Source organism: Schistocerca gregaria, chromosome 2, assembly GCF_023897955.1.
Source record: "Schistocerca gregaria isolate iqSchGreg1 chromosome 2, iqSchGreg1.2, whole genome shotgun sequence".
In the NCBI taxonomy this organism is placed as follows: Eukaryota; Metazoa; Arthropoda; class Insecta; order Orthoptera; family Acrididae; genus Schistocerca; species Schistocerca gregaria.
In genome coordinates this window covers 794,530,335-794,545,855 of record NC_064921.1, presented here as the reverse complement: position 1 = coordinate 794,545,855, position 15,521 = coordinate 794,530,335, and the positions used below count along the sequence as shown (strand labels likewise).

The 15,521-nt window shown below is 42.3% G+C and overlaps 1 protein-coding gene across 2 annotated transcripts in view; it reads left to right on the top strand.

Moving 5' to 3' along the window:
* LOC126335066 (uncharacterized) overlaps window positions 1-13,854 on the top strand; it is a 38,773-nt gene extending 24,919 nt beyond the window's left edge. For both annotated transcript variants that reach the window (XM_049997950.1, XM_049997951.1), the window contains exons 3-4: window positions 3,203-3,647; window positions 12,728-13,854. In XM_049997950.1, the coding sequence (XP_049853907.1) occupies window positions 3,203-3,647; window positions 12,728-13,354 (1,072 nt within the window). In that variant the 3' untranslated portion in view covers window positions 13,355-13,854. The remainder of the gene's footprint in view (window positions 1-3,202; window positions 3,648-12,727) is intronic.
* The last annotated feature ends 1,667 nt before the right edge of the window (window positions 13,855-15,521 follow it).

Below are 15,521 nucleotides of genomic sequence, written 5' to 3'. Positions count from 1 at the left end.
AGGAATGCTGGTAAGATGCTACAAACAGCATAGTGAACGCATTATTGTGGCCAAGATACGAAGCCTACTCCTACCACAGTAGTAAAAGTTTACATGCCAACTAGCTCTGCAGATGAAGAAATTGAAGAAATATATGATGAAGTAAAAGAAATTATTCAGATTGTGAAGGGAGGCGAAAATTTAAGTCATGGGTGACTGGAAATCAGCAGTAAGAAAAGGGAGAGAAGGAAACGTAATGGGTGAATATGGATTGGGGGAACGAGAGGAAGCCGCCTGGTAGAATTTTGCACAGAGCACAACTCAACCATAGCTAACACTTGGTTCAAGAATCATAAAAGAAGGTTGTATACATGGAAGAGGCCTGGAGACACTGGAAGGTTTCAGATAGATTATATAATGGTAAGACAGAGATTTAGGATGCAGGTTTTAAATTGTAAGACATTGCGAGGGGCAGATGTGGACTCGGACAGCAATCTATTGGTTATGAACTGTAGATTGAAACTGAAGAAAGTGCAAAAACGTGGTAATTTACGGAGATGGGACCTGGTTAAACTGAAAGAACCAGAGGTTGTAGAGTGTTTCAGGGACAGCGTAAGGGAACAATTGACAAGAATGGGGGAAAGAAATACAGTAGAAGAAGAATGGGTATTTTTGAGGGATGGAGTAGTGAAGGCAGCAGAGGATTAAGTAGGTAAAACGACGAGGGCTCATAGAAATCCGTGGGTAACAGAAAAATACATAATTGACGAAAGGAGAAAATATAAAACTGCAGTAAATGAAGCAGGCAAAAAGGAATACAAACGTCTCAAAAATATGATAGACAGGAAGTGCAAAATGGCTAAGCAGGGATGGCTAGAGGACAAATGTAAGGATGTAGAGGCTTATCTCACTAGGGTAAGATAGATACAGCCTACAGGAAAATTAGAGACCTTTAGAGAAAAGAGAACCACTCGTGTGAAAATAAAGAGCTCAGATGCAAATCCAGTTCTAAGTAAAGAAGGGAAAGCAGAAAGGTGGAAGGAGTATATAGAGGGTCTATACAAGGGCGATGTATTTTGGAAATGGAAGATGTTTATGAGGATGAAATGGGAGATAAGATACTACGTGAAGAGTTTCACAAAGCACTGAAAGACCTGAGTCGAAACAAAGCCCCGGGAGTAGACAACATTCCATTAGAACTACTGACGGCATTGGGAGAGCCAGTCCTAACAAAACTCTACCATATGTTGAGCAAGATGTATGAGACAGGCGAAATACCCTCAGACTTCAAGAAGAATATAATAATTCCAATCCCAAAGAAAGCAGGTGTTGGCAGATGTGAAAATTACCGAACTATCAATTTAATAAGTCACAGCTGCAAAATACTAACGTGAATTCTTTACAGACGAATGGAAAACTAGTAGAAGCCGACCTCGGGGAAGATCAGTTTTGATTCCGTAGAAATATCAAAACACGTGAGGCAATACTGACACTAAGACTTATCTTAGGAGCTAGATTAAGGAAAGGCAAACCTACGTCTCTAGCATTTGTAGACTTAGAGAAAGCTTTTGACAATGTTGACTGGAATACTCTTTCAAATTCTGTAGGTGGCAGGAGTAAAATATAGGGAGCGAAAAGCAATTTACAATTTGTACATGAACCAGATTGCAGTTATAAGAGTCGAGGGGCATGGAATGGAAGCAGTGGTTGGGAAGGGAGTGAGACAGGGTTGTACCCTCTCCCTGATGTTTTCAATTGCTATATTGAGCAAGCAGTGAAGGAAACAAAAGAAAAAAATTCCGAGTAGGTATTAAAATACAGGGGAAGAAATAAAAACATTAAGGTACGCCGATGACATAGTAATTCTGTCAGACAACAAAGGACTTGGAAGAGCAGTTGAACGGAATGGACAGGGTCTTGAAAGGAGGATATAAGATGAACATCAACAGAAGCAAAACGATGATAATGGAATGTAGTCGAATTAAGTCGGGTGATGCTGAGGGAATTAGATTAGGAAATGAGACACTTAAAGTAGTAAAGGAGTTTTGCTATTTGGGGAGCAAAATAACTGATGATGGTCGAAGTAGAGAGGATATAAAATGTAAACTGGCAGTGGCAAGGAAAGCATTTCTGAGGAATAGAAATTTGTTAATGTGGAGTATAGATTTGTCAGGAAGTCGTTTCTGAAAGTATTTGTGTGGAGTGTAGCTATGTATGGAAGGGAAACGTGGATGATAAATAATTTGGACAAGAATAGGTTTTGAAACGTGGTGCTACAGAAGAATGCTGAAGATTGGATGGGTAGATCACATTACTAATGAGGAAGTATTGAATAGGATTGGGGAGAACAGAAGTTTGTGGCAAAACTTGACCAGAAGTAGTGATAGTTTGGTAGGACATGTTCTGAGGCATCAAGGGTTCACCAATTTAGTATTGGAGGGCAGCGTGGAGGGTAAAAATCGTAGAGGGAGACCAAGAGATGAATACACTAAGCAGATTCAGAAGGATGTAGGTTGCAGTAGGTACTGGGAGATGGAGCTTGCACAGGATAGAAGAGCATGGAGAGCTGCATCAAACCAGTCTCGGGACTGAAGACCAGAACAACAACAAGATGTGAGAGAGCGAACGGCATGTCATATACAGTCTCTAACTTAGCGGATCGTTTCGGTCTAGCAAGAATTGTCGTTATCAATCAAAGTGTTCTGAAGTTCGAATTGAACAGAGAAGACTAGGTGGTTTCTTTTCCATCGCAGATCTAGTACTTAGAAACGCTGCAAGCCATCGGAAAATAGTTTTTCGATCTGGTACTGCATCTAGACGTCAGACATTAACCTTAGATGGAAGAGCTGAACCGTGAGCACAAAATCACTGTTTCTGAACTGCTCAGCCACGAACACACGATGCTCAATGCTCCAAGGAGACTGGAAGTGTATTGTCTGAGCCGTCTGCAAACGCTCGCTCTTAAGACTACTACCGGTTCAAGAAACATGCATTTCCTCTTCTCCACACTGTATTTGTCTCGCTACTCTCAAGTATTCACCTTACTGTTAAAATCTAAATTTAAAACGCAAAAGAAAGCTGGCTGTAGCAGAGAAATGCGCATCCTTTATGATTGCGTATCTGATGCAGGATAATGTTCTAATTTGTCTGTACTGAATTTAAAAATTTTAATGATGCATTAAATACAGCATACATATCATTTACCCTTGCTTTAACTTCACAGGGAGGAAAGTTCAAGTAGCGACTCGGACAACGGATCCAGAAGAGATCAGGACGTCAGATCAACAAACATGACGACGAAACAAAAACGATGCAGGCTCTGGGACTCTGATTCAGTCTCCGCTATGCTGGCAGCAGAGTTAGGAGAAAACGTGTACGAAATGAAGTGCAAGGAGTGCCAGGAGACTGGTGCTTTGACGAGAGGTGGCGACAGCGACGGAACGGACACGTCGAGCTGCGCCAGGGGAGTTGGGGGCGGCGCCGACAGCTCGGCGTCCAGTGGCGAGAGCGGCGCAGAGTGGTGCAGCGCCTGCGGCGGCACTCCAGAACCCAGAGGGTGCCAGACGCTCGCCTCCGAAACGAATGCCAGCGGTAGTGGCAGTGCAGGTGGCGAAGGAACGGGAGGCGGCACAAGAATTAAGACGCAGAAAACACAGGAGTCCTCACAGGTCAGTAGGTCTAGACCTCCAAATTGGAGTCAGGTTGTGATGTGTGCAGTGCTTGCTCTAACATACTCGTCGCTTACAATGCAGAGGCGCAGGTGTTCTGAGCACAGTATTTTAACAGAGAACGTGCTGTGGGGTGAAATGCTTCAACTTAAAGAAGGATAGGGGGTGGGAAGAGGTATCATCCTCACACATTTACTTTAATGCGGTCACACACGTCGTGCCCATACAAACCCCAGACTCCACACAGCTAACAGATGCACCACCTATTGACCGCACTAACAGTGCTGTAATCCAGAACCAAAAACGAAGAAAAGCTACACTACCCTCAGCTCACGTTAGGGTATGTTTCGATATCCTTTCAGCCTGTCAGTATATCTAGGTGTTCACTACATACATCTTTCTCAACTTCCTGGACTCGCATTCGGGAGAACGACGCTTCAAACCCACGTCCTGCCTTCCTGATTTAGATTTTTGTCCCTAAATCGCTTCAGGCAAATACTGGGATAGTTCCTTTGAAAGGACACAGCCAAATTCCCACCCTGCGCTTCCCTGCGCTTTAACATCCTCTGCTAACAAAATTTCTCAAACTTTCATTCCAAATTAGACCTATGTTCGATGTTGTAGATCTTAAGACGAGAAGACTCTTTGCCTGTTCTGGACTACTCGTCCTCCTTCATCTGTCCAGTGTTATGTTTCTTCCAAATCAGCAAGCTCCTGTCTATTGTATGGCTCAAAAAAGGTATGCTAATGACGTCGTTAGTCTCACTTCTGTAACTCCTCAACACTACCATTTGGTTAACGCTCATCTATATTGCGTACACTCTCAATACGTTGTCCATCCCATTGGTGGACGCTGTAATTCTTACTTTCACTCAGGATAGGAATACCAGCCAGTCTTGATGCTCTTTCATCCTGAATTCTAATTCTACTTACGAATCTGCGGAGAATTCTGAAGACATTTAGGCAGGTCAGACGTCTGATCAGCAGTGTAAGGGCTGAAATTTCTTCAGAGAAGCAATCGAGAAACCAGTTAACTAATTTCGCAACCGTAGTAGACTAGCGAACTCTGAAGACTAAATCTAAGGAATATCTTGTAGCAAAAAGTTCCCTGCATTGCGTTGGAACTTTTTTGACTCAGGACTGGTGTGGAACAACTGCAGCTCTTATTATACGAGAGATGTCGCTTTCCGTGAGTCACAGAACTATTTATTCCTGATGGCCTTGGTACCAGAACAAAAATTATTCTGTAGGAAGAATAAATGTCATCTCACCGTCTACATATACGAATATTATCTTAGCTCTCCAGCTCAATGTTAACTAAAATCGGGTAACCATCAGTTATTTTCACTTGCCCTTAACGTATCACTAGATACCGAGAATACCACCTTCAACCACATGGACTTTGAGACTGACACTGCAAGAGAACAGAGGCATCTTGTGAGAGCATTAGGACTTACGATGGAACTGAACACACATCGTAACAGTTAAATGGGATCTCCCGCTATCAGGAACGCTTCTTCCTCCAGAGCGATTGACGGTCCGCACTATAGTCACCACTTAGATCAGTATATACAGGGTGAGTCACCTAACATTACCGCTGGATATATTTCGTAAACCACATCAAATACTGACGAATCGATTCCACAGACCGAACGTGAGGAGAGGGGCTAGTGTAATTGGTTAATACAAACCATAAAAAAATTCACGGAAGTATGTTTTTAACACAAACCTACGTATTTTAATGGAACCCCGTTAGTTTTGTTAGCATATCTGAACATATAAACAAATACCTAATCAGTGCCGTTTCTTGTACTGTAAAATGTTTATTACATCCGGAGATATTGTAACCTAAATTTGACGCTTGAGTACCACTCCTCCGTTGTTCGATCGTGTGTATCGGAGAGCACCGAATTACGTAGGGACCCAAAGGGAACGGTGATGGACCTTAGGTACAGAAGAGACTGGAACAGCACATTACGTCCACATGCTAACACCTTTTTATTGGTGTTCTTTACTGACGCACATGTGCATTACCATGAGGTGAGGTACACGTACACACGTGTGTACGTTTATCAGATACATGGAACAGTAAGCTAGCTGCTGAAGTGGGTCACCAAGGTAAAGTGAACGCTGTTCAGCCACCCGGCCGTGACTGAACTATGCTCAGGAGTAGGTAACAAATGTATGTCACAAGCCCAACACTCGTGAGTTACTCTAGTCTTCATCTCATCTGCAAAACTAGCATATTTTCTGGCGTAGCATATTTTCTGGCGTAGCATATTTCCTGGGTTTGCGATTAGTCAGACATATGACCCTGCACCAATATAAATGCTCACGAACCACAAGAACATTGTAAACTTATGAGCGTGAAGGGTCATGACTCACTGAACTATTAAGAGGTCGCCTAAACTGTGAACCATTCCGCTAGCTTATCATAAATATGAGAAACTGCCTGGAAAAATTCTGACACTCACATGAACTACGTCATCCAAATAACTGCGGAGCATTAACAAACCACCACCACTGCTAATCTAGAGCTAGCGTTCAGACAACCATGTAACTACAGGGAGAATTAGAGCGGTTACCATTTGGTGGGCGAATGAAATACTGAGGCTTATTGCAATCTGATTACGAGAAAATTCGTGGCACATTCAAAAGTAACTTTTTTCCTAAATTTGCACATAACAATTGCTGACATGGCTGTTTATGAATTCGGTTCATAGTGAAGATGACAAGAGATACCAGATTATGGATGCATAGTGCAAGTACACACGTGCATATCAAGGGTTATCGAATATACTCCTGATGAGGGATTAAGATGGCCACAGAAGTTCATAGCACCACCCATAGCACCTGTAGTTTACAACGACACTTGTCAGAAATGGCATCTCCTAGTGATATCAGGTGTACACGTTAATACGTTAATTTCTGCTGCATGGTAGGGTTTGTAGTGGTTTGAAATTATGGCGCTGCTAGAAGAAATTCTTATGACTCTAAGAGTATCCATTTGACACAGATGTAAAATGCGACCATTGGAACAAATAATAATTGACTTGGCCATCTCCAGCCAAGGTACTGAAAAGATCAATAGTTTGTTCATATTTGCTGAGATTACTGGTGGTAGCACGTTCTGGTCATGTTTTTGTTTCATGAAATTTCAAATGGAAGCCCCCACTATGTTCATGTGTATTCAAGGAAGACTGCCTTCGCTGCTCACGTTCCCTATGAATACATTCCCAGGATAAGTACTGGGGCTGGTGGCTGTAGATTTCGTAATGTTCTCCGATGGCTTGAATCATTAGTCTACAGAGGATGCACCCATCAGATAGCCCAAAACATCCAGTACTCTTCTCCACTTCTGGGGGTAGCTAGGGGACCTTCTGCTAGGTACAGAGTTAAACGGAACTCAAGAAAACTAATTCGATATGCCAAAAGGGACGTACGATAAATGTTTCGATGCGTCGTCCTTTCAGGCTCCATATCATGTCAGGTTAGGTTCTCAAGGGGGAAGGTGGGTGACAGAACTTCTGTGAAGAGACGAAGCCTATTCACTAATCAGCCATGTTGTACCTTCTGCCATGTACTGGGGCTGAACGCAGGCTCTTTTCACTCCTCTAGGTAAAACAGTTCAGTGACACTGCATTCTGTTCTGACGAAAGATCCGTCTGATATAAGAACGAAGTCTTTTGCGATGGCACTGTTGTATAAAACATTCTCGGACTTCATCGCTCTAATATGCAGCACTAGTGGTGCACATATGTCATACATTAGTTGATGGTAATTTGAGACAAGAGCCCAGAGGAGAGTATACTACCAAATCTAAAGTAGTGCAGGAGAGACAAATATGGCATGAATTGCCGCCCGCTGTGGCAGAGCGGTTCTAGGCGCTTCAGTTCTGAACCGCGCGACTGCTACGGTCGCAGGTTCGAATCCCGCCTCGGGCATGGATGTGTGAAGTCCTTAGGTTAGTGAGGTTTAAGTAGTTCTAGGGGACTAATGACCTCAGATGTTAAGTCCCATAGTGCTCAGAGCCATTTGGTATGAATTTTTAAATGTGTGTATCAGATAACGGCAATCATAGTTTATCGTAAGTCGGCCAATCCTGAGCGTCAAAGGTAAAAATACCTGTCAGTCAAAGTAAGATTTTCACCACACCGCATCAGATCTGCTTACATTCTGCGAAGGCCCACAGTCGTGGTTTCAAGTAAATTCCATCTCAATGCAATTTCATCCTAGTGGCTAATGTGATAAATCGGTATTCTGTACCGTTTGTGGGAGGAATGTAGATTTGATGCAGATACTGTGTGGTAGCAGTCAATCTGCGGACTAGGTATTTTACCTTCTGGTGACTAATGGGTTGTTTACTCTCATGATGGCAGATGGTTTTCAGTATCAGTTGCAAATAAAGTTGTGTGAAGGTCTGACAGGGAGCAGCACTCTTCAGCAGTGGATATTAGTGGGAGCAAAAATTTCACAGTGGAAACGCTCTGATTGGCTGACAGGCATCAGTGGTGAACAGTTTGCAAGTGTTAAAGGCTTGTAAGATTGCGGGTCGCCTGGCAGTCAGTATCGAAAAGGAGTCGTATTCTCTAGCGGCAGAGGTTTCAGAGGTTAACATTCCTGAAGTCGATGGTTAATAACCCTTGATGGTAAACAAAGCTACTCCACCGATGCAGAAAGGAGTCTAGTAGCGAATAACAATGTTTTCATTAGTCCTTGTTTCCTAGGCGAGCGTTCCCTTTCAACGAGCGAATGACGCCCAGACAAAGTAAAGTACTCGGTGGGATAGAAGAGAACGAAATGGAACTTAACGGGTTGACAAGTTGTGATATTTCAGTGAATACATTAGCGAGTCGTGTCTACAACGAACTTAGCAGTATGAGCCCACTACCAGTGTGACACTGGAAGCTGTCTGGTCTGGTTGCAGGCACTCATTGAATTGGCGAGGGTGTTGTATTCACTCCTGAAGCAGGCTGGCCCACAGCTCTCTTAACTGGTCCTTGATAGCTTGAATGCTGACACATATGTGGGAGCACCTCAGCATCATGGAGACAGGTACTTGCCATGTGTGGATGAACATATCCTATTGAAAAATGGCAAAACACTGGCATGATTGCTAACACTATGCAGGGTGTACATGATACACTGCTGTACCGTCAGTGCGCCCTCGGTCAGTACTGTGCTGCTCTCCCCACACCACGACACAGAAGCACTGCTGTCTCTCCAAAGTACTCGCCAACAGCTATGAAGTGGGGTGTTGTAGTACAGGAATTCATCGCGCACACAAAGTGGCGCCGTTCATCATTAGTGCCACGTTCACCAATCATCGCACCACTTCAAACGCAGTTGTTCGTGGTGTGTGTGTGTGTGTGTGTGTGTGTGTGTGTGTGTGTGTGTGTGTGTGTTAAAGGCAGTGTGTACACGTGACGGTAATTCCCTAGTCAGCTGTTGCTACTTCGACCAATGGTGCAGGATGGCAATGTTGCAGGGACACCCTTACTTCTCGAATGGCTTGCAAAGGCGTTACAGCAACGTTGACGCACAACACAGTGATGGTCTCTTGTAGTTTCCCGATGTGATCGACCAGAACCTTTACGAATATACATGCTTTTATGTTCCCTGCTACCGAGCACATTCGATCACTGTGTCATCAGAATGCCCCACAGATCTGGATTCGATCAGGTGGCCAAGTTGATCCATAGTGAGGCTCTTTTCAAACTTTCAGATGTCGATACCAGTGACTTGGATGAGTACAGGGGTACTCCGTGTCTATCAGTGACCTCTCAACACCTGACATTGTTCATGCCTCTTGTGTACCCTACCAGGCCGGTAATAAGACTAAAGACGAAAAACAGTAATGCACTCTGGTAGCTGTGCAACCTGTCAGAATTGCAATTCTTGTCATTTACTCATACATGCCCGATGATGGTATGTATGTGTACAATGTTACTGATCTCAAACAATGTCTTCGGGGAGTCTAAGATTTTTTGATGGGTAATGTGGAGCCACTGCCTAGCTGGAGTGGTGGTTAAAAATGACTGGTGACGTCTCACTGAAGCCAGTTTATTCCTGAGGTGTCTTAGTGTGGTGTTTTGATCGCTTGACTTAGAACTTTTATCCTATTTTTTGCCTCTGAGACGGTTATTAGCGTATACCGATAAAAACCAGTTGTGGGTTGCTTATGGAGTATTTGTGGTGTTAGTCTTGTGAGATCTGGGGCACTTGGTAAGTGCAGTGAGCTATAGGCTATCAATTATTGATTTTATATTAACAACCCTATATCATGAGTGAAAACAGATTGAAAACTCTTTAGACTGGATTTAATAGTGTAGCGAAGCAGAAATCTGATCCAAATCTGCCAAAACTTTCCCCTGTTGACAATTAGAAGCAAAAAGTCGTGAAGTATCTAGTGTTGAGCCACGTTCTTTGTGGCTTATCCATGACGCTTTGTAGGATATTACGGTGGCCCTGTGGACGAGAAATAAGGAAAATTTCACCAGGGACGACTTTCATGTAATTCCTAGCAGGTTAGCAGAGTTAATACAGTTAGCGACTAACTGTTCTAGGATCAATGCAGCGAGTATATTGGTACTACTTCCAGCAGCAGCAACATAATCTAATTATTCGGTATTCACCCTCCAGCACCATTTTATATTTTACTCTGTTTTGTTTGAACTGGGCTAACATGGTAGGACATACTAATCCATTCGGGACCTTCGTTTGTAGATAGTTATACCTTGTCAGGAAATTAAAGTTTCATCTGACCTATTCAGACCAGATAAAACTTGGTAAATATTGTAAGAATTAAGTACTAATGATTAAAACTTGTTTGTAGATGACTGTACAAGTATACCCTAAATGCCAATAAATTTTGAAAATCTCCTTGAAATAAATTGCAACACGTTAGTTTGGAAGATATTTTAAGGAAAGGGATGCATCTAGTTAGCATTTATTTGCACATCTACGTTCATACTTTCAGTGAACGTACATGGAAAAGGAAACATCCCACTGTACCATGTTCGCAGATTCCTTCCTGTAAAATTCATGTAGCAAGAGTACTAAGGACGACGTGTAAGGAGTACTGTTATCATTGTTGCTGTTGTTGTGACGCATCGACTGTGCTCCTTATCACTGGCTTCTGGAACCTATGAACCAGAGTGCGCCTCTGCTTAGGGAGCATTGTGGTGATGTATGACTACAACAATGTCGCAGCGCTAGTGGTCACGCGCCGTCTTGGTGTGCGTAGTAGAGTCGTTGTTGAGCATCAGCACGGAGCGATGGCATGCAGCCGCGTCGCGAGCAATCAGTACGAAGACGACGTCAGGAAGTATAATTAAAATCTGAAAGCGTTACGTGGTTTTGTAGCAGGAAAGCGTTTAATTCGGTTAGTTGTTTAAGTTATTTCGTGGAGATGCGGCCAATTAAGAGATCTATGGTTGCAACAGCGTCGTGTCTGTGAATCAGTAATGGTCATGGAGGAACATATTAAGACGTAAATTATCAGTAATGGCCTGTTTAATATGAATGTAAACTAGCAAAACTGTTAACAAGACTGCATGAGCTTAGTCATTGTTACAGAACTATGTTGTATTAAAAGGACAATAAAACAGTTACCAGATTTCTTCTGTTACTATTCCAAAGTACTTTGTCTACTTCACAACTGAATAACTGTACTATCTGAAATGTGACATGTGTGTTCCTAACAGGATCACGGTCAGGTTTCTCTACGTAAAGCTCCCTGGCTAGTCTGATAAACAGCCGCAAAAGTTATCGAAAATAGAGTATTGACGAAGTTTTTCAGACTGCTTAAATGGTTTCGTACAATCTGAAAGAACTCTAATTAGTCTTTGTGATCCCTATGGGAGTGATCCACGGATGGCTATACTATATTCCCAGAATTAGTTAAGATTGGTTCTTGAGACTCCATAACTATGTTTTCACAGTATAATTCACACCTATCTTAAAGTGCCTGAGTTTCTCATCTCTTCTGTGACGAACTTGACTATTTGTGCTTCCACCCTTACAATACAGTGTCTTCTGTTCTCTTCGGCGCAGTCCCAGCAGTTACATGTAATTCAAAGAGGAGTCCCAAAACTGTTTAAGTGATGTCCTCTGTGGACCGATTGCATTTTCCAGTATCCCATTCGAGAATTGAAGTCTGCCAAGTACGTACTTCACCTAACGACTGCAAATACGTGATCATTGCAATTTATATCCCTACAAATTGCAACACCCTGGTATGAATGAGTAGCCTGATTCCAATGACGTCTCACTTATCTTAGTCACCAGAGACTATATCTTTCCGCATTGTAAACAGTACAAATTGCATATTTGAATACATAAAGCAAATCTGCAATCTTTGCATCACTTCGAAACATTGTCAAGGTGTGACTCAATGCCAGTATAGCCATTTTCAGATACTGTCCAGTTATGGATACTGCATCTGTGAAAAGCCAGTGAGAATTAGTACTGACTGCCACGTCAACATGCAGCATCAACAGTAAGGGTCCCAGAACGCTTCACTCGGGCAAACCTACAATTAAGACAGACCTGTCCGTAACTTTCCTCTCAACCAAGAAATTTTCAGTCCAGAAACAAATTTAATCTGATAACCTATATGATGATGCTTATTAACCTAAGTATTGACACGAATCTGGGCCAAATTCTTTTAAAAAGTTAACCAAGCAGATGCATTTTGTCTTGATTCATCTCTTTTAGAATGCCATAACAAGTGTTCGGTTTTACAGGAGTTATTTTCAACATTGATACGTTTTACCATAGAGGATACCATTTTGTTAATGATATGTCATTGTTCGAATTCATAACATGTAAGATTTTACAACAGATGTATGGCAAATATTGGTTTTGTGGGTCAGTGTTGCTGAATGTATCCTATTTCCATTGTTGTTGTCTAAGCTAATTATATTTAGTAAACTTATTCTCAGTTGCAGCAGTCACCACTGTGAACACAGCCAGATTTGGCGTTAAGCACTGGTCGCTAGTTTGGCACTAGCAGTTAGCTAGCTTGACACTCAGGAGTTGATTTTGGTTGGTTTATGTTACCTCTGTTTAATGTGCAGGACTCTTCATTCACAACGATGGAGTTGCTGTCAACGCACTCAGCACTGAAGGAGATCCACGATCACCAGGGAGAGCTGTACGACGACCTGCAGACGCACTCGCAGCGCCTGATGTTGGTGGCTTCAGTGCGGAGGCGGCTCGGCAGCCGCAGGCGGCAGCTTCATCCTAGCCAGGCCTCAGCGGACTCTGGTGCCATCAAGCAGTCGGTGGAGGCGGCGGTGCGGGAGCTGCTGGCAGCAAGCGCGCCGCTGCTGAGCCGTGCAGCTGCACTGCGCCGCCTCGCTGCAGCTGTGGACGAGGCCCGCCCACTGCAGGCGCAGAAGCTGCAGCACCTGCCGTCGCTCCGCCTGCAGCCACTGCCCCAGCTGCGCCCCTCCCGCCCACGCTGGTGCTGCCTGCCGCTGAGAGTCTTCTGCACCGACCTGTGGCGCTTGCTGCACCATTGTTGCTGTCTCAGCTTCTGCCAGGTGCTGTGGCAGTCCCTCTGCAGCTGCTTCTGCTGCTTCGCACACGGTCCCAGATCAGCTGCGCATCGCCGACCCACCGATGAGAGCCATTGGTTCCACCGATCGCCACCACCAGCTGCCTCTGATCAATACTCCTGCCAGCTCATGAAGAGACTTTGAACATATATTTAACAATGTTATATAAATCTTAGGGCTTTCATGGAGACGTTGCATGCTTGTGAAATTGCATGTCATTTTTTTTATCATTTGAAGAGGTAATAATGTAATTTTTACACACCACGGTGAAAACTGCTAATCAGGTATGAAGTATATAAAACGTGCAGAGACCCATCAATTTGCTTTTATAAAGAAGAGTAACACACTGTGGGTACTGCGAGATGGGATGAAATGGAAATGTGTCCAGATATATTTCTGTTAGTTTGGATGTTGAGCATTATCTTGAATTCGGTGACTTGTGGCAGAGTTACGCATGGCAAACCAAGTAAGGACATGTAGCAGACTAGCAAGGCAAAGTAGCATCCAACAAAAGGAATTCTATCATCAGAGATGTCCCCTAACTTCAATAAGAAAATATGAACACACAAATGCAGCAAAGCAATGTATTGTAGAGAATAAGATACAGGGAACTGTAATGAAAATTCAAAGCATTTGAGATTTGTTGCTACAGAAAGCTGCTGAAAATGAAGTGGACAAGAAAGAAATGTTTATCTGCAAAAGCAGAAAGGAAGTCCCTTCTATCATTATATTCCCTAACATGAGACCATTGACTCATAGAATAGCAGAAGGGACTTGGTGATCGAAGACAGTAGGGATATCTGCCATAGTACTACAGGGAGCAGCAGAGGACAAAAAATGAAGGGAACAGCAGAAATTCGAATACCGATAAGCATTGGGAACATTTGTTCAGACAGCTACTCTGAAATGGAAATCCATATAGTAGAGGAAACTGTGGGATCACAGGAAACAATCGATTTTCTTACCATTAACTTAGTTTTACCAGTGCTGTAGCATCTTCTCAATAAGGACACATTTTGGTGGTTTTAAAATTCAGCTATTGATGGGATAATACCGCCATATATTGATATATTACGTGATACATAAAAATTATACTGTGATCATTATTAACTGAAACTGGTAGTGATAAGACAGCTGCATATCATGCATTTCATAAAAAGCACATGAAACCGGTCAAAAGACTGAAAACATACAAATCCCTGAACTTATCTTATAGCTAAGTAGCCTTATTACTGCTGGAAGTTTAATTTCATGACTCTATTAGGCTTTATCAAATAGATAACCTCTTACCTATCGCAACTGTGTGCACATAGAAAGTTCCTTCCAATTTACATGTTAAATGCAAATATTTATATATACAACCTATACTGTAGCACACTGCACATGATCTTTGCCACATAATTTAAAATGACTTAATACAAAAGAATATGGCATGAACATTCGGTTTTTGTACAATATGGGTTAAGTGCAGATGTTTTCATCTGGCATAAACTGGAAGAAAACTGTAAATCTATATATTACATAAACAAATAGATGCATAAATAATACATAAAATGAATAACAATTAAATGCTTTGCATTAATAGATTCAAACTATGGAATTTTTCTTAGTTGATAAAGCATAATTAAGTATTAAAATCAAGGAACACAATAATATATTTCTAATGAAAACGTGGATGAATGCCTGGGAGCTCTGTAAAGAGGTTGTTGCTCACTAAAATTGGCTGTGTAAATCTGTTCAAAGGTCTAAGGAAGACAAGGAGCTGGCATCTCCAGTAGCACAACGTCTAACAGAACATTGGCCCTTAGACCCTTCTTTAACAAAAAAGATAACAATTTTGCCACCTGTTTTATTATTGATTTTCTTGTCATATTTACTTTGAATGTAACGACTACGTACTGGTCTTATCTATGACATTGTTCCTTTTCTATGTTGTATGGCTGTGTCGATCTCCTACTCGTCCTGTTGTTGATTGTATTAGTTCTCCACTTTCATTACATGCTAACCTCATATCTGCAAAACAGTTGGAACATTCGTTCATTTGAACCTTTTCCTGTAGTCAACCTATTGTCACCCAAGTGTTCAGCCACACACTGGAGCAATAACTAAATTTGATTCCTTGACACCTCGGAATGTGGCCTCTCATTTTATCCCTCCTTTATACAGTGTGAATCACCTAAAACTTGCATCACAAATATTATAGAAATGGTAAGTGATATTGATCTGTAGTTTCCACAGAATGGATGGGTAGTCGGGGGCTCTTATTTTTAGCCAATCAAAATTGCAATCATTATTGGAAAGTGTATATTTT